This window comes from Candoia aspera, chromosome 1 (genome assembly GCF_035149785.1).
Source record: "Candoia aspera isolate rCanAsp1 chromosome 1, rCanAsp1.hap2, whole genome shotgun sequence".
NCBI lineage: Eukaryota > Metazoa > Chordata > Lepidosauria > Squamata > Boidae > Candoia > Candoia aspera.
The window spans coordinates 331,403,416-331,429,134 of NC_086153.1; the positions used below are offsets into that span (position 1 = coordinate 331,403,416).

At 44.7% G+C, this 25,719-nt stretch overlaps 1 protein-coding gene across 3 annotated transcripts in view; it reads left to right on the top strand.

Annotated features, from left to right (window-relative positions):
- Positions 1 to 1,969: 1,969 nt before the first annotated feature.
- Positions 1,970 to 25,719, top strand: part of PALM (paralemmin) — a 73,247-nt gene continuing 49,497 nt past the window's right edge. The window contains exon 1 of one of the 3 annotated variants that reach the window (XM_063290708.1): positions 1,970 to 2,206. In XM_063290708.1, coding sequence (XP_063146778.1) covers positions 2,202 to 2,206 — 5 coding nt within the window. In that variant the 5' untranslated portion in view covers positions 1,970 to 2,201. The remainder of the gene's footprint in view (positions 2,207 to 25,719) is intronic. The other 2 variants (XM_063290707.1, XM_063290706.1) reach the window with 2 other exon arrangements.

Genomic DNA, 25,719 nt, shown 5'->3' on the forward strand with positions numbered 1-25,719 from the left:
CAGGTTTGATCTGTAGACAGACAGTCATATCGCACCTGAAATATGTTGAAGAGGCAATGGATGAGAGGAGCCATAGTGACGGATTTGGATATTGGCTGGGAGTTGAACAAATGATCTTTGAGAGCCCCTCCGGTTCCATAGTTGGGTCTGTATGTGACTTCAGGCTAGTATGTTGAGGAACTCACACATTGTCTTAGGTGAGAGAAGCAAACCAGGCCATCCCATTATGCCCTCAGATGGTTTATCTGTGGCGTCCGTGGTGCTCTCTGAGCTTGGTGGTTTGCTTGCAGACGTTTCATTACCCGACTAGGTAACATCATCAGTGCCAGGGAGTGTGGTGTTTGCTGGCTGTTTATATACAATAGCTTGCGTTGGTGGGGTGCGGTTTTCTCCTTGGTAGTTCCTTGATTAGGGGATTGTTTTCTGCTTGTTTGACTGGTGTTAATCCCTGCTTATCTGGGTGTCGGCTGCTGGAGAGGACGTGTTCTGGTCTTTTTGTTTCCTTCTTAGCTTTTTTATTGTCTCTTTTCAATGGTGTGTAAATGTGGTTTATGTCTATGTGTCTGCTGATGGCTGATGTGTCTGAATGCCAAGCTTCCAGGAATTCCTTAGGGGTTTTGTATTTAGCTTGGCTGACAAATAAGAAGCAAGCACCACACTCCACACACCCCACACCACACTCAGTAGCACTGGTGATGTTACCTGGTTGTCTGCAAGCAAACGACCAAGCCCAGAGAGCACAGTTCAACCCTGAGCTACAGATATCCTCTTCTAATGGTTATCTGCCTGGGCCCAGAATGTTATGTGAACACAGCTGACTTTTGTCAACCTGGGTTGGGGTCAGCATTTTGTGCAAAGCTATGATTCTAAGGCAGCTTCATTTGCTCGATCAAGAGGCTGTTCTGCAAGGCCTAAGTTTGAGCAGATCACTTAGCCAACCTGCTCAGCTCTTCCTTCCTCCCTCTCCCTCTCCCCCCACCCAAAGCTTCCAGTTCATTTTGGGCTAAAACAGCATTTCTCAACCTCAGCAGCTTTAAGATGTGCGGACTTCTACTCCCAGACTTCCGCAGAATGGCTGAGGAATTCTGGGAAACATTAAATTTGCCTAGGTTGAGAAACATTGGTCTAAACAACATAGAGTGGGAAGGTCTTCTGTGTGTTTACTGTGGCGTGCATCTGTTGCCACAACCTCCCTACTTTTGTTTTGAAAAACCCTCTGCACATGCTCAGAGGCCTTTGCCCCACAATGGCGCAATCTATCACACAAATGCAAGCAAGCAAACCAGCAATTTGCTTAGGGATTTCTGGCTAGGAACGGGTCTTTTCCAATGTCTTTCTTTTCTTTGATTCAGAAAAGAGCCACTGACCCCAAGGCTGATTTCTCAGCTTTTCGCAAAAGCCACCCTCGTTTGCACGTTTCCCTGGCTGTTTGTGCCCAGACTGAGGCTCATAACGGTTGCACCCACGGTTGATGCTCTACCACAGTTCATTTTAACCGTGGCTTGTCGAACCAGCCAGAGAGGACTGATTCACTGATAAAGCGGATCGCCGTTCTCAAGACCAGAAGGCACCCATCACGCTAAGTCCAAACCAAACCACGTTAGAGTCTAGCGCGATGAGGGAACCAAGCCACGTCCCATTTCTCCCCGGAGCGGAGAAGGCAGCGCAGCCCGCCGCAGCGGGTCGAGGGCTGGGGCGCTGGGGCAGCCGGGCGGTTCCCCCCAGCCGTCGCGCCCGTCTCCCCTTGGAGCCCCGCCAGCATTCACCCGCCAAGCTCGCCGGCCGCCTCGGCCTTTGGAGAAAACACCCGCGCTGGCGGGAGACGACCAGCAAGCGGCGCTGTTGCAATGCTGGAGAAAGGCCGGCGGGGGGGGGGTCAGCTGCACACGCACGCACGCACACACACACATCCATCCCACACTCGTACATAATACCCAAGGCTTCGCATCCTCGGCTCGCACAGCCCATCCGCTCGGGACTATAACCAACACCGGATGGGATGTGGAGTCGCCAGGTGCCGCCGCCGTCACCGCCACTTTCTCTGACGGCCTCTGGAAATCAGAGCTCTTGACGAGGAGGAGGAGGAGGAGGAGAGGAAGATTAATCCCGCTAAACCGGCTCTTCCCCCTCCCTTTTCTTGCACCTTGCAAGCTTCCAGACTGCCGGGAGTAGCCGAGGGAAGCACCGCGGCGTCCTGAAAAATGGAGTAAGCGCATCTCTCTTGTTTTCTCTTTCGCTCCTTGCTCCGGCTCCCGGTCCGCGCCCGGCGGGTGCCTTTCGGTGCCGGAATCTCCCGTGCTGGAGCGGCTCTGCAACTGCTCCCTTCCAATATCTCGGGGACCCCTTGGTTGTGGCTGCAAGGTTTCGCCCGGGCAGATCTCTCCCTCCTGCCCCCCGAGCAATGCTGCATTGGCTTCTTGGACTTTGGGTATCCAGCCCTGCTGTTTTTTTTCCCACCAACTCCTGCTAAAGGCTGCGGGGGGGAGTGGGGTGCACGCCCCAGAATGGAAAGAGGGCTGAGAGAAAGCCTGGTCCATTTTCTCCGGGGGTGACGCTCCATCTCTTTCTCTCAGCCTCTCTCTCTTTTTACCTGTTGTTGCAAGCTTTCGTGTGCTGTATATGGGCTTGCCTGGTGGTGCGTGACTGCCTCCACCCAGCCCCCCCCCCCCCAAGCAATGACTCAGGCGATTCTGAGAGATGCACATTGGTGACTTCGGGCTGTCCCCCTTCACTCCAATCCCAAACGGATTGAGTTTTTTGCTGTCCTCAGACCCAGGGGGAGACTAGCTTTCAGGGTGGGGTAAGGCAGACCCATCAGTTCAGCCTCCTTCCCTGAGAGAGGGGCCTCCCAAACCACCGGCTTTTGTAGGCTCACTGGAGCAAAAATAAGCCTTCCCCATTTTTAAATTTTCATTTTAATTTCTTTGGATGCCCTCAAGGAAAGCATCTTTGACAGGGAAGATGCCCTAAAAGTCCCGGATTGACAGAAAACAAAGGAATGGATTTAAGGGAAGCCTTCAGTTCCTGGCCTTCCCGTAAAAGCCTCCCCGCACTGAGCAAATAGCAAAGCTATGATCAGATGCCTGCATTTCCATACCTTTGTATTTTATTTCTTATTAATAAAAACCTGCCCCCAAGTTTTACCAGGCTGTTTCCAATTGGATCTTTTTTCAGCAGACCCAGAGGACCACAAAGTTGACAGGCGAGATGGGCTCATTCCTTTGGTCCATCTTGCAATCTTGCCTGAAATCTTTGCTAAAAAGGAGTAAATGGGAAGGATTTTGACACTTCATTGCCCACTTTTTTACAGGGGACTGAAAATTGTGCTTTTTTCACTAGCCTCTAGTAGGAATTACTGGCGCCAGGCAGAATCTCTTGGGAGGCTTCCCAGCTGAGCTGTCTTGGTATCCACATGTGCCAATTAACAGAATTATACTTCTGCCAGGGGTTTCTCCTAGATTGCTAGAGAAATTGCTGCAGTGAATTGAAATTTCAAGATTCTGTTTTGGACCCTTCCCCTCTGCTGTTTGAATGTTTGTGAGCATTCTCTGGTATAACCAGAATGCATCCTGGAATTCATACTGGAAGTGTGTGTTACACTGACCTTAATGTACTCCAAAAAGATAAGGCTTGAAATGTCATTTAGACAAAACAGTGCAATGGCCATTTTAAGGAAAGTTCTGTTGTTCTTTGCTAACAGCAGAGTTCTTGGGGTAACCTGGCTTTGAAAGATTTGAAACTTCGCTGGAGCCTGGTTTTAGGCTGTTGTTTTTATCTTTTGTGGAGTTTATCTGATTTGTGGGAAAACAGATGGGCAAACCTGGGATTTCCCTGTGCTTTTATTTAAATATTTTATTTGTCTTTTGGCAGATACTGTAAACATCCAGCTAACTGATTTTTTATTCTTCCAGTAGCTATATAAATCTAACCAGTTACACTAATAATAATAATAATAATTCTCCTCAGTGTATGCATATTAAAATATAGACCCCTAGCCAGGAAGAGATTACATCTTACCACAAAGAGGTGTGAGACTTTATAATGTAGAAAGAAGCCAGCCCCCTCTTTTTTATCTTAGCTTTGCTATCCTTATTTTGGAGCTTGAACAAATTAAGGATTTTCTTCTTTGACCTTTTTTTGCACAGGCGAAGCACATTTTGAATTTGGTTCCCCTGCTTGTAGGCATTCTGAGCTGAGGTCCTTTGAGGAGCGGCCCCGAAGTCTAAATTGTTGGGTCTTCCTTTTCATGCACCTGCCTCTGCTTGTCAGCTGCAGATCTAAGAAGTGCATTTCTTAGCTTTTCCTTGATTGCATGGTTATCATTTTGAAGAGCACTTGCTGCCCACTTGTTTCCCAAAGAATTTGAAGCAGTGTCTAAGCACCCATCATTTCATTTCCTCCTTTGGGAAAAATTAGGCCTCACCTTCAAGGGGGTGTCTGGGATCCCACAGCTTTTTAAATGGGTGTTGTTCAGATCTCTGTATTGTTACCGGGAGAGCCAGTGTGATGGTTCAAAGGGCTAGACTAGTCCTGCCTTAGATATGAAACCAGCTGGCTTCTAGTCTTGCCACTTGAACCATTATTTCAGTGTTTCTCAATCTCAGCGACTTTAAGACCTATGGACTTCAACTCCCAGAATTCCCCAGGCAGCATGGCTGGCTAGGGCATTCTGGGAGTTGAAGTCCACAGGTCTTAAAGTCACTGAGATTGAGAAACACTGCATTACGCCAAACTGGCTCTCCTGCTAATGCTACAGAGGTCTGAGACAACACCCATTTTAAGAGCAGTGGGACCACAGACACCCCTCTTGAAGATGAGCCCCAATTTTTAATTTTCTCACAGCCCTACGAAGAAGGCAAACCACATGTTAGTATGTGTGTGAGAGAGAGATTGTGTTTGTGTGTATAAGACTGTGTTAGTATGCTTAGTATCTAATCTCTCTGATTGTGTTTGTGTGGGTAAGACTGTGACAACTAAGTTCCTGGACTGGAGCATCACCAGCTTCCACCCCAGCTTAATCTGACCATATTCTAGAACTGAGCCCCACAAGATGGCAAGTTGTGTACGGTATGTTGTCGGTTCACTTAGCTCTTTCCAAGCCACAGCTTCTTTGCAGATAAGCATAAATGACCTTCCTAAACCTCCACTATCTCAAAATTTAGTCTGAAACTAAATAAACCGTGCCAGATCATAGTCCTTTTCAGGGAGTAGCCAAAACTGATAACCTAAAATAATTCGAACTCTTTGATCAAAGCAGAACCTTTTTCCCCCCCAAATGAAACGTTTCCCCTGTATTGCAAAACATCTCTGGAGGTGACATCCAAGATTGAAAGACTAAATCTTGATAGCAACAACAATAATAGCACTGTTGCTGTTATTACTACTACTATTACTACTGTTACTGATAGTTGAAATTCTGAAGGTGGAGTAGAGAATGAGAATTAATCAACTGCCTCCCTTTTTGCTGTGATGGGCAGAAACACTCCGGCACTTCTTCTAGCTAGAAAAACTTTTCAAAAGATTATTCCTTCGTGCCACAACCCTTCCCACATCTTGGCCAGTTGTTGTCCCCCAAACTTTGCACAGCAGATTGCAGAAGAATAATTTTGACTCCATTAGGTAACACAAGATGTGGCCAGGGTGTGGATGAAATTAATTTAAAAATGGATGAGCAGAACGTTCGGAACAGTTAGTTAGTTATTTTTCAAATTTTGCTACTGGCCATCTCCCCCAAAAGGGGGACTCTGGGCAGTTTACAGTAAAATCAATAAAATCAAGACTATAATAACAATTAACATCTATAAAAACAATTACAGATATAGTATAATCTCTCTCTTATCATATAAAAATCACTAAGGGTCTGGTGGCTAACAAGTTTTATTTAAAGGTATAAGCTTTTGCAAACTGCCACAAAAGCTTATGACTTTTAATAAAAACTGTTAGTCACAAAAGGTACTATGGGATGGATTTTTTATGACCATAGCCTAACACAGCCTCCAATGCCTCCAATGTGAAGCAGTTATTAAAGGGTACCTCTAGGACAAGAAGTATTCAGCCTCTGAATATGAGATGCATACTCAGAGATCTTGCCTGAAAACAGAAAGCTGACTTAAGCAGATATTTGATCTGGTTCAGTTGTTGACAAAATGTTTACCTTCTTAGGTAAGTTTATTAGCGCTTAATGCCCATGAATGCTAAATAGAGCCTCCCTATTCAGGAGCAGTTTAGCTAAGAATACCACAAACAGTGGGGGAGAGGAATGGATGGAACTGCTTAGAAGCACCTAATTGGCCACTATGGGAAAAAAGATGGTCAGATTCAATGAAGCTGATCCACCCACACTCTTTTGGCCTCTGAGATCTCTCGTCCATATCAGTAACTATTAATCAGGTCTTCTGAATGGTACTTCTATTCAGAAGTCCAGGGCAGTCTACCTCGGAACAGAATGTCATTTGTTTTGGGTTGTACAATATATATACCCTTCATACCCTCCACCCCCCCCCCAATTTCTGGTTGGCCATTGGAGAGATTAGGGATGGGGAAGAGATTAATTTAGTTCTCAAAGGAAGACATGAAACAAAACTTAGTTATCATCTGAAATTTGCAGTTCCCTGAATTTTGCAGTATTGTTTACAAATAATAATAAAGAATGTATATTAGGGAACAGTCTGTTCAAAAATGCATGTGTTTGTTAAAGCAATGTAGATGAAAAGCATTAGTAGATCCCCCCCCATAAAAAAGACCCAAATTGTTTATATTAAGCAAACTTAGAAATAATGTTGTGATGTGTATCATTGGACAAATGGGCACCAAAATACTTACCCAATTTTAGGGCCAACTTCTTTTTAAAAAATCAAATTGAATTTGACTAAGTCACAAAAAATGAAACACACAAAAAAGTGGACATATTCATAGAAATGAGAAACAGACGGAAACTAAAACGGATAGATTTACTCATTCTCAATGGAAACAGAAAGGAACAATTTAAAGTTGACTTTAGTCAGATCCCAAAACAGAGCCTTTACTTAAGCGTTTCTCAGCCTTGGCAAATTTAAGATGTATGAACTTCAACTCCCAGAATTCCCTAGCCAGCAATTCTGGGAGTTGAAGTCCGCACATCTTAAAGTTGCCAAGGTTGAGAAACACTGGTATAGAGAGACAAAGGGAATAGCATGGTGTCAACTGCACATAGCTACGTATTTTTCCTTTTCTTCTCTCAGGCTTTGAATGTCTTCAGTTTCCCATTTCTTACTCCTCTCTGCCCTGCATAATATTGCTTACCCTGAAAGCAAACAGCATGATGAGTCTGTCTGTCTGTCTATAGGTCTATCCACACTCAGATGCTGAGACCAAATCAAATGGACCTTGGCATTTTTTAGGCCATTTTATCCTCCTCATACCTGGCAGTATTATTTTAGATATCAAAAGGAAGTATTATTTTAGATATCAAAAGGAACAGGTTCAGAAAAGGGCAGTGCAGACAATCAAGGGATTTGAACAGTGTTTCTCAGCAATAGCATCTTGAAGATGTGTGGGCTTCAACTCCCAGAATTCCCCAACCAGCCATGCTGACTGTGGAATTCTGGGAGTTGAAGTCCAGACATCTTCAAGTTGCCAAGGTTGAGAAACAGTGCTTTACATTTTCCCATTGTCTGGTCCGGTGAGTTAGAGATAAAGCAGGATGATGGCTGAGGAGGGCTTTTTTTCAAATCCTGCCTTCGCTTGCCTCCATCGAGGAATCAACAGCACCCAAGGCTGTACCCATCATTTTTCAAATAGTCACTCTCCTATAGTATAACTGTGGACTTGTTATTTATACACAGTCTGTGTTTGCATAGGGGTGTTGGCTGGCTTGGTTGCAGGGAAAGAATGGGGGGAAAGTCCAGAATTTCTCTTCCTCTGCTTTTCCTCCCAATCCCATGGGGTATTCCAAACTATTTTGAGAGCAGTGGAGCAACTGTAAGGTAAACAGGGAATTACATTGCAATGCCAGAGGTGCTTCCGTGCCTCAAACCATAACACGGTGTCTTCAGTTGGGTGCTTCCCAAATGTGTTGGGCTACAGAACCAGTAATCCACTAATTGAGCTGTGGTCTAACACATCTGGAAGACACCATAATGGGGGAAACTGCATTACCAGCAGCCTATCAGTCAGGGTAGCATTATCAGCTCCTTTGAAAAACACAGGAGCAGGAAGCGGTTGAAAGCATTGGCAACTCTGCCATTCCAGAGAAGAGCAAGCCGCAGAAAAACATTTGAAAGCATTAATGCTGCCATTCTCTCAGATGCTCTCAGCTGTAATATTAGCGGTATGGCTCTAATGACAAAAAAGGGAACAGTTACCACCTTTCTGATCTTCTTTAGGCTGTTTGGCTAGTTGACAGCCAAAATAAATAAAAAATTTTTTTTTAAAATGGCCCCCAAGTTGCAAGATTTTGGCATTCTCACTTGAAATACCATCATAGAGTTGCTCAATGAAGGAGCATACAAACAAGGTTAATAAATACATTTTCATGAAATTTCTTGGGAGAACATCAACATCTTGTGTGATTTAGCAATCTCATGAGTCTGCAATCATTTTTTTTTTAAATCATAATTTTGGTTTCTTATCTCATGGATGCAGTCCAGGAGGGTTGCTATAGCGCGCTCGGATCTCTCTCTGCAGACCTAAGAACAGTGTTTCTCAACCTTGGCCACTTTAAGACGTGTGGACTTCAACTCCCAGAATTCCCCAGCCAGCATGTTGAGGCTCACACATCTTAAAGTGGCCAAGGTTGAGAAACACTGCCTTAGATGGAGGACTCTTTTATATCCTTGGCTGCACTGGCCATGGTGATGGAGCTTCTGTGCTCAGAGGCAGTATACTTCCAAATGGCAGATGCTGAGCGAGGGGCAAACAAGTGGGTGAAGCCTTTGCATTTTTAACTTTTATGCATGACTTGGTTGATCTTTGGGGCTGCAAACGGTTATGAAAATAAACGCAGTACGTAAACATATCCAGAACTTATACAAAAACATAAACTTATAAATACAAAACTAAACAGCTAACTTAAAAAATATATATATAATCCAATTCTGCCTTTCACTTTCCTCATGGATCCATTCACCATTTCTTATTCTTTTATACCATTGTAGTCACTACTTAAATTTTCCATTATCTCCCCTTAATTTAATCTATAAAACCCTTTATCATTCAGCTATTTTCTCTACTTTTATAATATAATCCATAAACAGATTCCAGTCCTTAATAAAAGCCTCTGTAGATTTCTCTCTGGCAGTGTCGTCTCTCAATGCATGGTGTTGTTGTTGTTTATTCGTTTAGTCGCTTCCGACTCTTCGTGACTTCATGGACCAGCCCACGCCAGAGCTTCCTGTCGGTCAACACCCCCAGCTCCCCCAGGGACGAGTCCGTCACCTCTAGAATATCATCCATCCATCTTGCCCTTGGTCGGCCCCTCTTCCTTTTGCCTTCCACTCTCCCTAGCATCAGCATCTTCTCCAGGGTGTCCTGTCTTCTCATGATGTGGCCAAAGTATTTCAGTTTTGCCTTGAATATCATTCCCTCAAGTGAGCAGTCTGGCTTTATTTCCTGGAGGATGGACTGGTTGGATCTTCTTGCAGTCCAAGGCACTCTCAGAATTTTCCTCCAACACCACAGTTCAAAAGCATTGATCTTCCTTCGCTCAGCCTTCCTTATGGTCCAGCTCTCGCAGCCATATGTTACTACAGGGAACACCATTGCTTTAACTATGCGGGCCTTTGTTGTCAGTGTGATGTCAATGCATGGTGAGGTGGGGCTAAATGACCTTCCTATCCCCCTTTAACCACATGATTTCTAGAGCCCAGAGGGCTACCTATTAGCCAGCCAGCCAGCCCATAGGCTGTGACTGTTCCATTTTGACTGATGATCTGTTCAACGCATGTCTCCTCCAAAGTTGCTGAAACAGTAAATTTGCTCTAGCAGGTCAGTTTAGGTGACTGAGAACTCACTCCTGGGCTGCAGAGGTGGAATGCCTGTGCTGTGGCTTTCCCTGATCACAGTGAGGGTGTATAGTTACTTAATTTTGCACCCTGATTCCTTTCAATTCTGCACCCTGATCCCAAATGTTCCTTAATTCCACCAAATGCCTAAGAGCTGCCAAGGAGCATAGAGACATCTCACCAAATCTTTAAAACAACTCTCCAAAGTAAGAGTTTGGCTGGGGAATTCTGGGAGTTGAAGTCCATACATCTTAAAGTTGCCAAGTTTGAGAAACACTGAGCTAGGCTGAAATAATGTCTCATGGCAAGAGGCATTTGCAGCGCAATCTCACGAATATTTACTTGGGAGTAAGTCATGTTCTGCTGTGCTCAACAGGGCTTGCTTCCTTAGAAGTGTATGTTCTCTGCATACACAGATGATACAGGCATTTGGACTGATCCAGTAACAAACCCAAATAGGATTATTCATAATTATCTGGATGCAAGATCTAGACTGAACCCCTGTGTCCAAAAGCAGTCTACCCCTGACAATCTGCTTCCTGAAGATAAACAACAGAGATAAACTATTAGATTTATGACCTTTTTTTCAAGGCAGCTGAAAATAGCACATGGGACCCACCTCATTTTATCTCATCAACCGTTCGGCTGGGTTGGTTACTGACTGGCCCAAGATAAACCAGCGAGCTTCATGCTGAGTGGAAATTTGTTCATAGACTTAACAAAATGGATGCCTTCTTGGACCAAGGAAGTATCTAGCCAGTCTAGCATCTTGACTCCGGGGGCAACCAGCTAGGTGCTTCCAGGAATTTTGCAAAAAGGAGCTATTGTATTAGGTGTAGAACTTTTGACAGAGTCACCTAGGATGTACTCTCTGTGAAAATAGTGGGTGAAATGCTGAACCCGTGGCGGGCTGGGGAATTCTGGGAGTTGAAATACACACATCTTAAAGTTGCCAAGGTTGAGAAACACTGGTTCAGGGCTTGTAACCAAAGAGTTAGTTCAGCTGAATATTCATAGCAAAAAAGCAAGGAGGATGCATCTGTCTGTGTGTCTGGTTGCCCCCGGAGTCAAGATACTAGACTGGCTAGATATTTCCTTGGTCCAAGAAGGCGTCCATTTTGTTAAGTCTATCAACAATTACTGTCCAAGATGCCTAATAAAGGAGTGTTCATGCAGGACAGGATTCTGTCTTTAAACACCTGTTGCTGAGGTCAAGAGCCGTTTACATCCAAATTTGGGCCGGCAGTTTAGAAAAAAAAAAACCTGCCAACTGAAACAGCCTGTCTTCTCCATGGACTTGTTTTGTCTTTTACGGTAGGTTCTGTAAGCAAGGCCGACCTTGGGCCATAATTTGCTCTTGTGGCAGAGAATTCCAGAGCTTAATGACACTTGCTGTTATGTTCTGTTTATAACGGTCTTCCTTTATCTGATGGCTTCCAGATGTGGTCAGGCTGCAAAATTCCCAGTCAAGGTAGCCCACCGTAATGCTAACTGGGGAATTCTGGGAATCATCTAACTAGGCATTAGGTTGCAGACAGGTGGAAAAAGATAAAAGAGGATCAAAGTGGACATACACGCAGATGCATCCTCCTTGCTTTTTGCTATGAATATTCAACTGAACTAACTCTTTGGTTGCAAGCCCTAAACCAGTGTTTCTCAACCTTGGCAACTTCACATTTACAACCTTTGCAGGTCTGTAAAGCAAAGGAAAGCTGAAGTAAGATCGTAGGCACAGTTGTGGTTTCACTTAGCGGCCACTTCGCTTAACAACCAAGTTTCCAGTCCCAATTGTGGTCACTAAATGAGGACTACCTGTATTTTCAAGTTCCTTTATGCTGTGGATTTTGAAAGCCTTGTTATCACCTCACCATCAATCAGTTCTTGCTTTCATGGCTCCTGCTCTGAAACAAAGCCTGTATTTAACACAGCTCTTCCTAGCCCCAGGGTGATTTTTTTTCCTCCTTCAGGATGCTCTATAATCAGCTGTAGGGTCCAGATCTCCCGCCCAGTGGAAAGAAAAAAAGAATAAAGAGGAGAGCAAGCAAGCAATTGGCCTTGAAAGTGCTACGGATGTGCATTAAAAGGAAGGCAGGGCTGAGAAGAGCTATGGCAAGGCTGGGAAAAAATGGACGGCATGAATATTTGATGAAAAAGGCTGTTTAGCAAAGAGGAAGTCAAGTTCCCTCTCCTTGCAATCTCTCTCCAAGACTTTTAGTAACGTCCCATCCTTTTGTGGCTGAGCAATCTCTGCTTAGGAATCTTCCCTACCTCCCCACTGATAAAAACTATGGATGTATTTATGAATGAACAGGCCTCTACTAACATCCCTCCCCCACATAATCCAGCCCCAGGCAGGGGTTCTTCAACTGGAGGGGGTCAGTGCCTAAGCTTATCCGGAGCCTGTCCAGAAGATATTCTTGAGTAAATGGACTTGAGGGTAGGGCAGGACAGCCATGGGTTACTGTTGGCTGCCAGATCAGTGCTAGACGCTTGGAACCATGTGCTAACGCTGGAAAAGCAGCTGAGTGTTTCAAAGCTTATCTTGCCAGTAGCTTCCCTAATACAGGTAGTCCTCACTTAGCGACCACTTGTTCAGTGACTATTGGACGTTAAAACGGCTCTGAAAAAGGAGACTTACAACTGGTCTTCAAAGTTGTGGCCATCGCAGCATCCCTGCAGTCAGGTGATCGCAGTTCAGACGCTTGACAACCGGCACACATTTATGACGGTCGCCGCGTCCCCCGGTCATAAGATCACCATTTGTGACCTTCACAGCTGGCTTCCCGCAAGCAAAGTCAATGGGGAAGCCTGCAGGAGGTCACAAGCTGAGGTCATGTGACATCACGCTTAATGATCACAGCTGGAATTTCCATCATAAGTCGGTGCAGTCACGTGATGTTTCACTTTACGACCGCGTCTCTTAGCGACGGAGTTGCCGGTCCCAATTATGGTCATTAACCAAAGATTACCTGTACTGTATATGGATGTTTCCAAGTTCCGTCAATGTCTTCCAGGTTAAAGTCAGTGCTTCAGTGGATTGCATCTGTTGTACATAGTTGTTCGAGTCTGGTTTTTTACTGCTTTGATCCTAGACAGAGAAGAAAAATAAAAGAACTTATCCCACATCTTGTTCCTATATTAGTATGGACACTTCAGCAGCAGCAGCAGCAATAAGCTCCTATCTAGTGTGGTCACTATCACTAAAACAATCAGAGCAAAAACCACTTTCACAAAGGTAGCCAAAGCAATGCAATGCAGTAGCCCCTGCCCTTTGGAACATCTTGCCCCCAGAGGTGAGGCAGGCCCCTTCACTTCTGACCTTCAGGGGGGCCCTGAAAACTTGGTTCTGCCGTCTCACGTGGGGCGGGAAGGTGGGCAACCATTCATGGGGTTGGCTCGCGCCGTAGAGCCCCTCCCACCTGATTAGAATTTTTTAGCCTCTTGGATTTTACACGTATTTATATTGTATTTTATATTTGTAAATTGTTTTATTTTTATAGGATTTTAATTGTTTATTATTATAGCTTTAATTATATTGTAAACTGCCCAGAGTCCCGCTTTTGGGGGAGATGAGCAGTAGCAAAATTTGAATAATAAATAAATAAAATCTGTTCCTGAGAATATAAACTTCGCTAGATCAGATCAGAATGGATCTACTATATTTAGTCTCTGCAAAAGAAACTGGCAGGTTTTACATAAGGCAAATCCCTTCTCTTCAGGGATATCCTGTCTCTCACCACCATTGAGGGTCTATTGAAATACCATAGGATCATGGGGTTGGAAGGGACCTTAGAGGTCCTCTAGTCCAACCTCTTGCCCAGGGCAGGAATTCTTACACCATCCCAGTCAAATGGCTGTCTAATCTTTGCTTGAAAACCTCCAGTGATGGGGCCCCCATGACTCCAGGAGGGAGGCTGTTCCACTGCCCAATACAGTGTTTCTCAATCTTGGCAACTTTAAGACACGCGGACTTCAACTCCCAGAATGTTGCATCTGTTGCGTGTCCCCTTAGCCTTCTCTTCTTTAGGCTAATCATACCTAACCCCTTTAACTGCTCTTCATAGGATTTAACCTCCAAGATTCTCACCATCCTTGTCATTCCTTCCAGTTCCTCAGCATCTTTCTTGTATCGGGTTGACCAAAACTGGACGCAGTACTCCAGATGCTGTTTGACCAGTGCAGTGTAGAGAGGAACTATCACTTCCTGTGATCTGGACATTACAGTATCCCTCTGTTGATGCAACCCAGGATTGCATTGGCTCTTTTGGCAGCTGCAGCACACTGCTGGCTCATGCTTAATCTGTGGTCTACCAAAATACCCAGATCTTTCTCACAAGTTATTGTTGTAAACTGCCCAGAGTCACTTGCTGAGATGGGCGGCTATAGAAATCGATCGATCAATCAATCAATCAATCAATCAATCAATCAATCAAAGAAAGAAAGAAAGAAAGAAAGAAAGAAAGAAAGAAAGAAAGAAAGAAAGAAAGAAAGAACTTCTCACTGCTGAGCCAGGTAGAAGATAGAACTCTTGCGAAGTTCTAAAAGTATAAAAGCAGAGCCCTGCTGAACTGGTTTAAAGGTCCACTTAATCCAACATCCAGATTATCACAGGGAGTGCAGGAAGGTAACAGTCTTTCCTTTTTTTTTATCTCCTAGACATAATCAGGGATAGACTGACTTTGAACATGGAAGTGTTACTTAGCTGTCCTAGCAGAGAGGCAGGGAAAGCAGTGTCTTCTTCTCCAGAAACACATCTCATTCCTATTTTAAAACTCTTGTAGGCAGCCAGTCCACATTGCCAGGCATCTTCTTTCCAGTTACAACCCACTAGGGAAGCCTGGAAATGGGCATGAAGGTGTTCTCCTGACCTGTTTTTTGGGAGGTAGGCTGCTATTATAACTGGAGGTTCCATCCTGTTTTCATTAATAGCTCAGAGCTGTTGATAGATCTGTCCCCAGTAGGTATATAGAAGAAGAACTAATAATCTAGCCTAAAGGCAGACAATCGGGGTGTGGGGGGGCTTTCCCCCCATTTTTCCCGATGCCTGAAAGTCTTAGTAGCAATTTAAGTAGAATCAATGGGGCTGTTCTTTTTTGCCCTTTATAATTGTAGGGATTCATATTTTTAAAAAGATACCGTGATTCTGGAAGAGCTTGTGGATTGCAATATTGGGTCTGATTTAGCACAATGAGCTTGAAAAATAATTAATTGGTCCATCACCCCTAAACCCTGCGGTTTAGAGATTCAGTTGAAAATGACCAAGAGAGGTGGGTGGATGTAGAGAGGCAGAAGGAGAGATGCTGTTTTCATCTATGGCAAGAAAGAGCATTAAGTTACTTTTAACCAAAGACTGAATGTTTTCAGGTCACAAAGGGTAGATGCCTGAACAAACCTCGTAACTTTAGCCAGGCTTGTCATCCAAGACTGGGTGGGCCAGGCTACAGCATCACCAGAGCTGGCGTTCTGCTACCACCAGGCGAGAATGGGCTGTTCCCAGGAAAAAAGGCAGGAGAGGCCAGCAGGAGCCGGGCTGCTCTGGAAGGCAGCAAGAGCATTGAAAAAACTGTTTGCAGCCGCAGCGGGGCAAACAAATATTATTGTTCTGTATCATGGATGTAGAGGCAAAGGGTCACTTGGCCTTTCCTTTAGAACATGGGGGAAAAAAGGGAACAGCCACATCAGCACTGGGGAAAATATTTCTCTTGTCAGCTGAGTAGCACTCTCTGCTTGGGAAAGCGGGAGGGAGGGAGAAAGCCAACTTGTTCAGGCTCTGTTCATATTGTTGGCTTGCTCTGCTCTGCTCCTTCCTTCTTCCCTCCCTCCCTCCCTCTCTCCCTCCCTCTCTCTCCCTTCCTTCTTCCCTCCCCTCCCCTCCCTTCCCCTTTCCTTCCTTCTTCCCTCCCTCCCCCTCCCTTCCCCTCAGATTCTGGGCCAGGCTAGGCTGCACAGTCTCCTAGCGGAGATGGTCCCACTCCTGCTGAGCCTGGGAGCTTTGGCCTGCTCTGTTTCCAACCTAGGCCGGTTCACCCCTCCTTAGGCAATCTGGAGACCCCGTTCCCCGGGAGCCGCCATGTTGATGCTGGCCTAGAACTCCTGAAAAAAGGGCTGACAAGCTCAGTCCGCTGGCCGTACCTCTCCAACAGGCAGGATTCAAAAAGGAGCCGCCTCTGCTAGGTTTCTGCTCTGAACTCTGCTTCTGAGGGCCATGAGGTTAAAGTTTGCTCAAATGCTTTCTTGACATGCTCAGGGTAAACAATTCCAGAGGAGAAACAATTTGCTCAAAGGAAAAAAGGGGGAATTCTCCAATGTTCTTCTTTCTCTCCGATGTTCTTCATCCAGCAATTCTATCTTTCAGTGTTCCAATTTTCTGAAACAAACCACTCCCTGGAGCAGCCGAATGTCAGAATTTTATTTCAAAAATATTTTTATTTATTTACTTTATTTTTATACTGCTTCCTGCATAGACAGGTTCATCTTCCTCATCCCAAAGTAGACTTTGGGATTGGCTGAACCATCTTTGCAATGCCGAACAGAGCAATATCTGGATGCCAGACATCTTTCTACATGTTCCCGCTACATTAAATCTGTAATAGCACATGATTTTATGGCTGATTTCCCACGCCACACTAAGCTACGATTTGTGCAATCATGGTTTACTGAATAAACCAACACAAAAGCTTCAACATCAATCATGTTTTCCATCTCCCCAAGTTTTTCTTTTCCATCTTGTCTAAGGAAGGCTTTTGCAGAACTCGGAGGATTATTCGCTATCTGGTGGCCTAATGAAGGGTTTCTAATAAAAAATTTAAATTTCTGAATTTTCATGCTAGCACAGCTACTTCTTCTTGTTTATAATAAGGTTAAATTATTTCCATCTGGAATGTACATATCCAGGATCTTTTTACCTGAAGTAGTAGCAGAACACTCACTTATGCAAAAAAAAAAAAAGTACTGTAGTAGGTTGAGCTGTAACATCTCATAGTAGGTGAGACGGGGATGATGGGATTTGTATACTGTTCAGGCCAGAAGTTGGGTACTGGGCAGGGTTGGCTCCATGTACCCCTGCCCCCTGCCCGGCCCCCAAGGTGGAAGCTGGCCAGTTCCGTCTCCTCAGTGCAAAGAAACCACTCGGTTGTCATTTATCATGCTGAAGAGCTGGGAGGTGGGTGCTTGGGATGATGTTGCCATGGCAACAGAGATTAGCCAGGCAACAGGATGCTCTGGGAGAGTGCATCAGCAAAGGGGAGGCTAAGATGAGACTTGTTTCACAAATAAATATGCCCAGAGGTGCAAAACAGGAGAAAAAGGAAGAAGGTTGGGAATTAACAGCAGCTCAGTCTGGCTAATGGCAGCCCTCCTGCTCAAGTTCTCCTGCTGTCATTTGGATTTGTAAGGCCTCAGGCTTAGCTACTGGGCAACTGGTGGGCTGTTGGGACTCAGGGCTACGCTGGCCTGATCCTGCAAGAGCTGTGCCAGGAGGAACCATCATGGGAACTGGGAGCTATGGAAGAGGCTGAGAAACACTGGGTTGGAATTGACTGCTTGTTCTTCTGTTTATTGAGAAAAACGAAGCCTTAGGAAAGGCCTCAAACTTGGGCCTAGAGACAGAGAGAGCGTCTTGTGCAGCTGCAAGTTAGATCTTCTGAAATGGATGCTCCTTTATTGTGGCAGCTTCATCTATGCAATCCTAAGGACAACCCAGGAGTGGAGGCTAATTCCCCACTTCCATCTTGAAACTCTTAACTATACAGACTTTGTGATGTGACTTCAAGATCATGTCAACCCTGCCTTCTTCCTTTCTTCCCCACCACCTGCTTGTTTGCTTGAAAAAGAGTTTTGGGAATCTCCAAAGCTTGCACATATTCTGTAATCTTTTATAAGTGGCCTTATAAAAGCATTGCCCACTATGGATTTGGGCTCTCCCTACTGCACCATCCCAACCCCCGTGGTTAACATTGCTACTTTGCCTTCGCATAGGTGCTGGACAGAGAGATTCTCCAGCCTTTTAAAACTGATTTAAGAAGGCAGAGAGGGGACTATGTGCATTTCCCTGCACACTCTTTGACATGCTTTCACCTTTGGATCCAAAGAACTGTACAACCATACTTTTTAGTTACGAGATAGCCAAGGATTGCATGTGAATGTCCTGCCTTTTACTCTACAGTAACCTCTCTTTCCAGCAGTCTGCAGGCTCCTGGCTTCCCGTGTTTCTAATTTGAAGAAAAGAGATCAGAAGGGATCTCTTCCTATGGGGTTTTTTCACTACAGTAGAGTGTCCTGTCCTTAAGAAACTGTTGAAAATGCTTTGCTTTCCCTGGGGAGCTTTGGAGAAATTGTCAACCCAATTTCTTTGCTCCAACTAGATGGAGAGTTTCAAAAGGCTGCTTACATTCAGCTGTTCTTTCTGTATTGGAGATATAAATTGCACGAAAGGTAAAGAACTGGAGGTTGGAAGTTTGGTTTTGCATTGCAAACCTGGGCCTTGTCCATAGGATAGCAAAGCTCTGGTCCCAAAAACACCCGAAATTAAGCGAGACAAAGTTTATGCAGCTCAGGCTGAGTTAGGGACTCTCTTGCCATCTTCCCTAAGTAGAAATAGTTATTTAACCTTCTTTTCCAGGCCACAACTGACTTTCTTCAGACAGCAAGCCATTTCTTACTTTATTGTTTTTCCCCTGCTTGGCTGGAATGCTCCAAGTCACTGGCTCGAAATAAATTTTTACAGCCTCCTTCTGTGAAAGATGTTGACGTATAGAGCATAAAGTGGGTGGATAGAGTGGAGTGGGTGAGAAGTTTCTCTACCTCACCAGCTTTATTTAAAACACACACACAAAAACACCTGCTGTAATTGGTGATGGTCAGAAATGTGAATCTCCCTGAGAGTGCCAGAACTTTGGATGGGTCTTCTGTGATCTCAACAAGGCAAAGTTCAGTGGAAAACAATCACAGTGTTGGAACAAAATCTTCATGGAGATGGAGAAAGCTTGGCTTGTGTGTGTGCGTTCTAAACTGCTGACGAATTTTGTTTGGTGTAGCTCACACAGTAACTCTGGAACAGTAAAGTAAGGTGCCAAGTGTGACTAACAGGATGCGAGATGTGTGCGTGTGTGATTGTTCACTTCACATGACTCCAACATGCTGCTGGGCTCCTGCCTTCCAGTAAGATGAATAAAATGAAACGACTCTGCGATAAATTGCCTGGAGTTGCTGGGAGTTGGGCAGCATATAAATTTAATGGATGATGATGATGATGATGATGATGATTTTCACAAGACGAGCCAGGAGTAGTTCTGCTCATTTCTAAATGCTGTTGCCAGACTCCACAGAAACTTGGTCAGAATGAAACATCTTCAGAAGAATCTGGCTTGAGAACGCCAAGCCAAGTCCATCCATCATAACTAGAGGCCCCAGAAGCAGGACCTGGCTCTCTGTGTTAGGCTGTTTCTCAATAGCAAGGTTCTAATTAGCTCTATTTTTTATTTTATTTTTCTGCTTTAGAAAGGTAGATCTCATATCTACCAGCTGCCACAATTTTTTTTCCCCAATCCACCACTTGTTCCAAAGCACAGTCCAGCAGCAAAACTCTGGAAATAAAGTCGAGCCCTTCCTGACTGCTACATGGACACATCCGTGATGTTTTCCAGATATCACCACAGAAGTGCTTTGGCATTGCCTTGTTCTGGAATGTTTTTCACCTTCACGTCTGGCCTACAGTCCTGGAATTCCCTGCAGGAATATCATCCCAGTACTAACTGAAGCTGAGCTTCAGAAATAAATCAGAAAATGTGTTTTGGAGCATTTGTATGCCTAAGTGTACAACAGACTGCAACCCTTTAAAGCAGCCATATCTTTTCCAGGGATTGAATGATGCCACCCCAGGGTCCTGGGGTGTGTATGTGCGGCTGTTTAAAAGAATTGCAGACAGTTGCTATGTTTGCCCCCTGCACATCTGGAATCAGAATGGAAAGGGTTTGGAGATCATCTAGTCCAGTGTTTCTCAATCTTGGCAAGTTTAAGCTGTGTGGACTTCAACTCCCATGCTGGCTGGGGGATTCTGGAAGTTGAAGTCCAAACAGCTTAAACTTGCCAAAGTTGAGAAACACTGATCTAGTCCATCTCCCTCCACCAATATTATTGCATCCCTGAAAGATGGCCATCCAGTCTCTGTTCACACACCACCCATGGGCATTACCTCTTGAGGCAATCAGTTCTATTGTTGAACAGCTCTTACTCTTAGGAAGTATTTCCTGATGTTCAGCCAAAACCTGTTTCTTTGTAAGTTAAATCCATTGTTCCTTATCTTAAATCCAAAGCCAGGGCTTCACTTACTAATGAGACCCAACCTTGCTGAGTTTCAGAGAAGACCCCAAAGCTGAAATCAATAAGCTTTCTTGAATTGCTTTACCATGTTCCTCCCAGACTCCAATTATCTTTTGTTTGCCTTTCTTTTTCTTCTAGGCGGCTTCTGAGCATGCATTGATACCCATTTGATTAATGAAGGATTTATCTTCCTCTTGTTGCTGAAGGCATGGCCTTTTTGCAGCCAGTTATGGCCAAAGGAAATTGCCTCCAATCAGCGGTTTAGAGCTTGTCCTACTGTATCACTTTACATATAAGGACCTCAGGAGTTTATTTGCTTGAAAAATGGCTAGAAACTGAGCACAGAAATGTGTGACTGAATGTAGCTATTTTTGGTAAAGGTCCGGCAGATGCAAGATGAGGTACAAATTATTTTGCTTTTCCTGATGATGCTTTATTTATTTAGTGTAAACAAATGGTCAAAGTGGTGGGGACAACAGGGAAGGACTTTGGGGGAGCAGAAGCTGCCACAAAATTGCAAATTCAGTCCACGCCTGCTTGATTCTACTTGCTGTATAATTGCATTTTAAAAGGTTGCAATCATACTTTCCTCTTACGTGGGAATAAACCTCACTAACTTTATTGTGAATGTAAGGAGGCTGATAGCTTACCTAGGAATAAGAAGTACTGAATGTGATGAGTCTGAAAAAGCATGCAGATTTTTTGGATAATGGCTGATATGTTTGTTTGTTTCTTCAATTTTGAAATGGCTGCCCAATTCAAAACGACTCTGGGCAACTTACAGCAAATTTAAAAACCAAGATAATATCTACCATGAAACATCTCTCGGTTGGTCAGACCCACTTAACACCCTAGCCCAGTACCCTCAGGATTAGCCAGGTCTTCAGTGCCTTTTGAAAAGCCGAGGGGTGGGGCCACCTGTGTGTGTGTGTGTGTGTGTGTGTGGGTAAACTGTTTCATAGGGCAAGGGCTGTGACCAAGAGTCATGCTTGCTGAGTCCATCAAAACCTGGAACATGCCAATTCTGTTGGATCTGGTGGAAAGGGAAGAATGACTAGGGGACGGGGCTCCCATAAATAACCCAGCCCTATGTCATTAGGGACGCGGTGGCGCTGCGGGTTAAACCGCTGAGCTGCCGATCGGAAGGTCGGCGGTTCGAAACCGCGTGGCGGGGTGAGCTCCCGTTGCTCGTCCCAGCTCCTGCTCACCTAGCAGTTCGAAAACATGCAAATGTGAGTAGATCAATAGGTACCGCTTCGGCGGGAAGGTAACGGCGTTCCGAGTCATGCTGGCCACATGACCCGGAAGTGTCTATGACAACGCCGGCTCCATGGCTTAGAAACGGAGATGAGCACCGCCCCCTAGAGTCGGATTCGACTGGACTTTACATCAAGGGAAACCTTTACCTTTACCTATGTCATTAAGGGCTTTATGGATGATAATCAACACCTCAAATTGTACCCAGAAATCTACTGGAAGCCAGTACAGGTAGTCCTCATTTAGCGACCACAGTTGGGACTGGTAACTTGGTCATTAAGCAAAATGGTTGCTAAGTAAAACCGTGACTGTACTTACAATCTTATTTCAGCTTTCCTTTGCTTTACAGACCTGCAAAGGTTGTAAATGCAAGGATTGGTCACAAAGTTACTTTTTCATCACAGTTGTAACTACAAATGGTTGCTAAATGAGGCAGTCGCTAAATAAGGGCTACCTATATAGCTCATAGAATAGGGCTGTAGCCTGGGCATACTGAGACATGCCTATAACTCCCACACTGTGGCATTCTGGACCAGTTACAGCTTCCAAGTGGTCTTCAAGGGCAGCCCCATGTAGTTATCCAAAAGGGAAGTGAGCAAGGCATGAGTGACCATGAGTAGAGCCTCCTGATCCAGGAACCAACACCATGGGTGTGCAAAATACAAAGGCCCTCCTGGCTGTGGCTACTACCTGCTCCTCAAGCAGCAGCCAAGAATCCAGGAGGACCTCCAACTTGTGTACCAGTTCTGCCTGCAAGACTGCCCTTCTAATCAGAACTGAAAATGGAAAGTTCTCAGAATGGGGGTAGTCCTAAAACCCACAGCCACTTGGTCTTACTAGGGTTGAGTTTAAATCCAGATGCTGACAGCCTCCAGACACTGAAAAACAACTTGGGCGGCATCATTGGTTGACCAGGATGGAGATAAACAACTATCATTAATGTATTGATGATACCTCACCCTATGCTGGCAGAGGACCTCACCAGAGGTTCCATGTAAAATGGTAAAAAGGAGTAGGGGAGGGTAGAGTCCTGAGGAACCCAGCACAGCAGGAGCTTAGGGCTTGATCACTCCCCCTTTAATAACACCAACTGGAACTGGCTTTGGAGAAAGGAGAACCCCACAGTACCCTGCCCACCCCCCAGTCCCATCCCCTTGAGTCAGTCTAGAGTATCCCTCTGGACACTATGATTGATAGTATCTTTCTTTACTTTTGAGCAGTCATGCCAAGAGTTGTGTGTGCAACCAGTGCCCTTACTTCTAAGTAGGCATTAAGTATGCAAGAAAAGGTGGACGAGCTGGTCCCTATTTCTTCCTCCTCCACCACCCTCATTACCCACTTTAGTGCCAGTCCCTTCAAAAATGGGATGTGAAACTTTTTTTTAGAACTGGGCTGCAAATGTTTCTGTATTCTGGACATAGGCATAACAAAGAAACCATAAAGAAGTCATCGTTTGGATATCTCGCTTGGTTGCATCTAAACAAAGACTATCCCATTACAGCCTGAGAGACTGAACGTGTGTTTGGGGACAGGAGCAAAAAGTGTAGACGTGCTGCACAATGTGTGCTGAAATTACCATTTCCTTACTTCTCCATCTGAAACATTGGCAGGCATGAGATCCATTCACCATAAGGAAAAAGCTGTGCAGTGAATCCAATCCCAACATGCTGTTTTGCATAGTGAACTTGAGGTTTCTACGTAGCTTGCAAATAGGATGACCTCAGCAATGAGAAGAAAATCTATAGAAGCATTTAATTCTATCAGGGTGGCCTCTGGCTTACTCATGAACCACCCAGTGCATTCCTTTTGTTGTCTTCCTGATGCTATTTTCCCTAACAGAGCACAATAACCAAATGCCCACCCTCCCCCAAGCTGCTATAAAGTATAGGCCTAGAGTGAAGAATTGGCAAAGTATTCTTCTGTGGAAGGACTCTTAAGATCCATTTGGTTCTACCGTTGAATATAAATTCCTGGCCTTAGAATTCTTCCTCTGTGTTTGGGTGCGCGCACACACATGCGCGGCTAGAGGGAAAAAGCAGAGAGAGAGAGATGCATACAGGGACATCCGTGGGAGAAGAATCAAAACAGTCACCATTTGGACTTTTATGATCTCCTTGTGGATGACCCTGTATGCATGCATTAGATCAATGTTCCTCAACCTTGGGAACTTGAAGACATGTGGACTTCAACTCCCAGAATTCCCCAGCCAGCCATGGCTGGCTGGAGAATTCTGGGAGTTTAAGCCCACACATTTTCAAGTTCCCAAGGTTGAGAAATACTGCTCTAGATGTTTTAGATTAGATCTTCCATCATCCCCAGCTGACATGACCCTTCAGCAAAACTGGCGAGAAATTCTGGACATTGTAGTCTCAGCAGCACCAGAAGGCATCTGGTTGGGGAATAGTGATCTCCAAGCAGACAGACAGTAAAAGTAACCCAATGATTAGGTGGTGGCATTTATTCAGTGGAAAATTCAAGCTGTGCAATCTGTCTGTCTTGATGATGCTTGACTCCTGCTGGGCTGCAGGAAAGAGTAGAAATCAAGACAGTTAAGATCTCCATCAGTGCAAGACTTAAAGGGTGCAGGAGACTCCTGTTGGATAGCCCCAGACCTTACTACCCTCCTGCCCTCTTGCCAGCCTGTCACAGCCTTATAGTCCATCTTTGTCACTTTCTTCTTTTCAGTACATCTCATCCTTTGGTGGTTATGCTAGGGCTACCATATCTTGGTGCAGAAACCCAGTGGACCATGGATGGCAGAAAAAAACATACAGTACAGAAAATTCTAACTCTTTGCTGCCATCTAATGGTGGAACAGTTTTTTCCCCAATCCAGATCTGAAAGCCCCGCTTTTGTCCCTCCTCCTTTCTCCTCTTTTCAGAAGCCCAGAAGATGCCCAAATCAAATTAAATCAAATCATATCAAATCAGTTTATTACAACCATAATACCATATACAGTAAAACATCTAATAGTAGAACTGTTATATACATAAGGTAAAGATAAAGGTTTCCCTTGACATTAAGTCCAGTCGTGTCCGACTCTAGGGGGCGGTGCTCATCTCCGTTTCAAAGCCAAAGAGCCGGCGTTTGTCCGTAGACACTTCTGTGGTCATGTGGCCGGCATGACTAAATGGAACGCCGTTACCTTCCCGCCGAAGCGGTACCTATTGATCTACTCACATTGGCATGTTTTCGAACTGCTAGGTTGGCAGGAGCTGGGACTAGCAACGGGAGCTCACCCCGTCACGCGGATTCGAACCACCGACCTTCCGATCGGCAAGCTCAGCAGTTTAACCCGCAGCGCCACCACGTCCCCTGTTATATACATACATACATATGTAGAAAAGAATAACAATTATAATAGGATCTAAAAATAAATAAGAGCACATATGATAAAAATTATATTATAAAAGGTGATGAATAAAAGAATATCCAAACTTAATTAATGGTGTGACGTACAGATGATAGCAGAAAACTGGGTGACTTGGGAGGATATTTTTGAGTCCTTGTCCGAAAGAAGTAACAGCAAGTAGAAATCACATTCTGTGCTTGGAAATTTCTTCAAGATTGGCTAAATGAAGGTCTGTTCAGAGTCCTTATATAGGGAGCAGCATAGTAGCAGATGGCTTAGAGTTTCTATTGAGCCATCACCACACAGACGTAACCGAAAGACATAGCAGTACCCTTAAAACATCCAGAAAGGACTGTTGAGGGCAATGCACCCAGCCTGGCTAAAGCGAAGGCCTTATGAAATGTCAGAATCGTGATGAATAATAAGAGGCTGGAGCGAACGCTTTTGGAAGAATCTGATAAATAATGGGGTGTGGCACCTTGCTTAAATTTGTTTGGAGATCTATATCTCAGATTTGTTGTTTGTGGGTAGTTCTAGCATTGTCAAAACCTAATGAGCACAGACCTTCCATGGAGAAGCCCAGTAAATGAATTTTATCTAGGGCTTTTTTAAGCCATGAGATTTAAGACATTCTCTAAGTACTAATGGGGCTGTCCTTATCTTGGGGCTGTGTTACTGTTCAATGAATGCCCAGAAGACGCCCTATATCAGTGGTTCTCAACCTTGGCAACTTTAAGATGGGTGGACTTCAACTCCCAGAATTCCCCAGCCAGCCATGCTGGCTGGGGAATTCTGGGAGTTGAGGTCCAC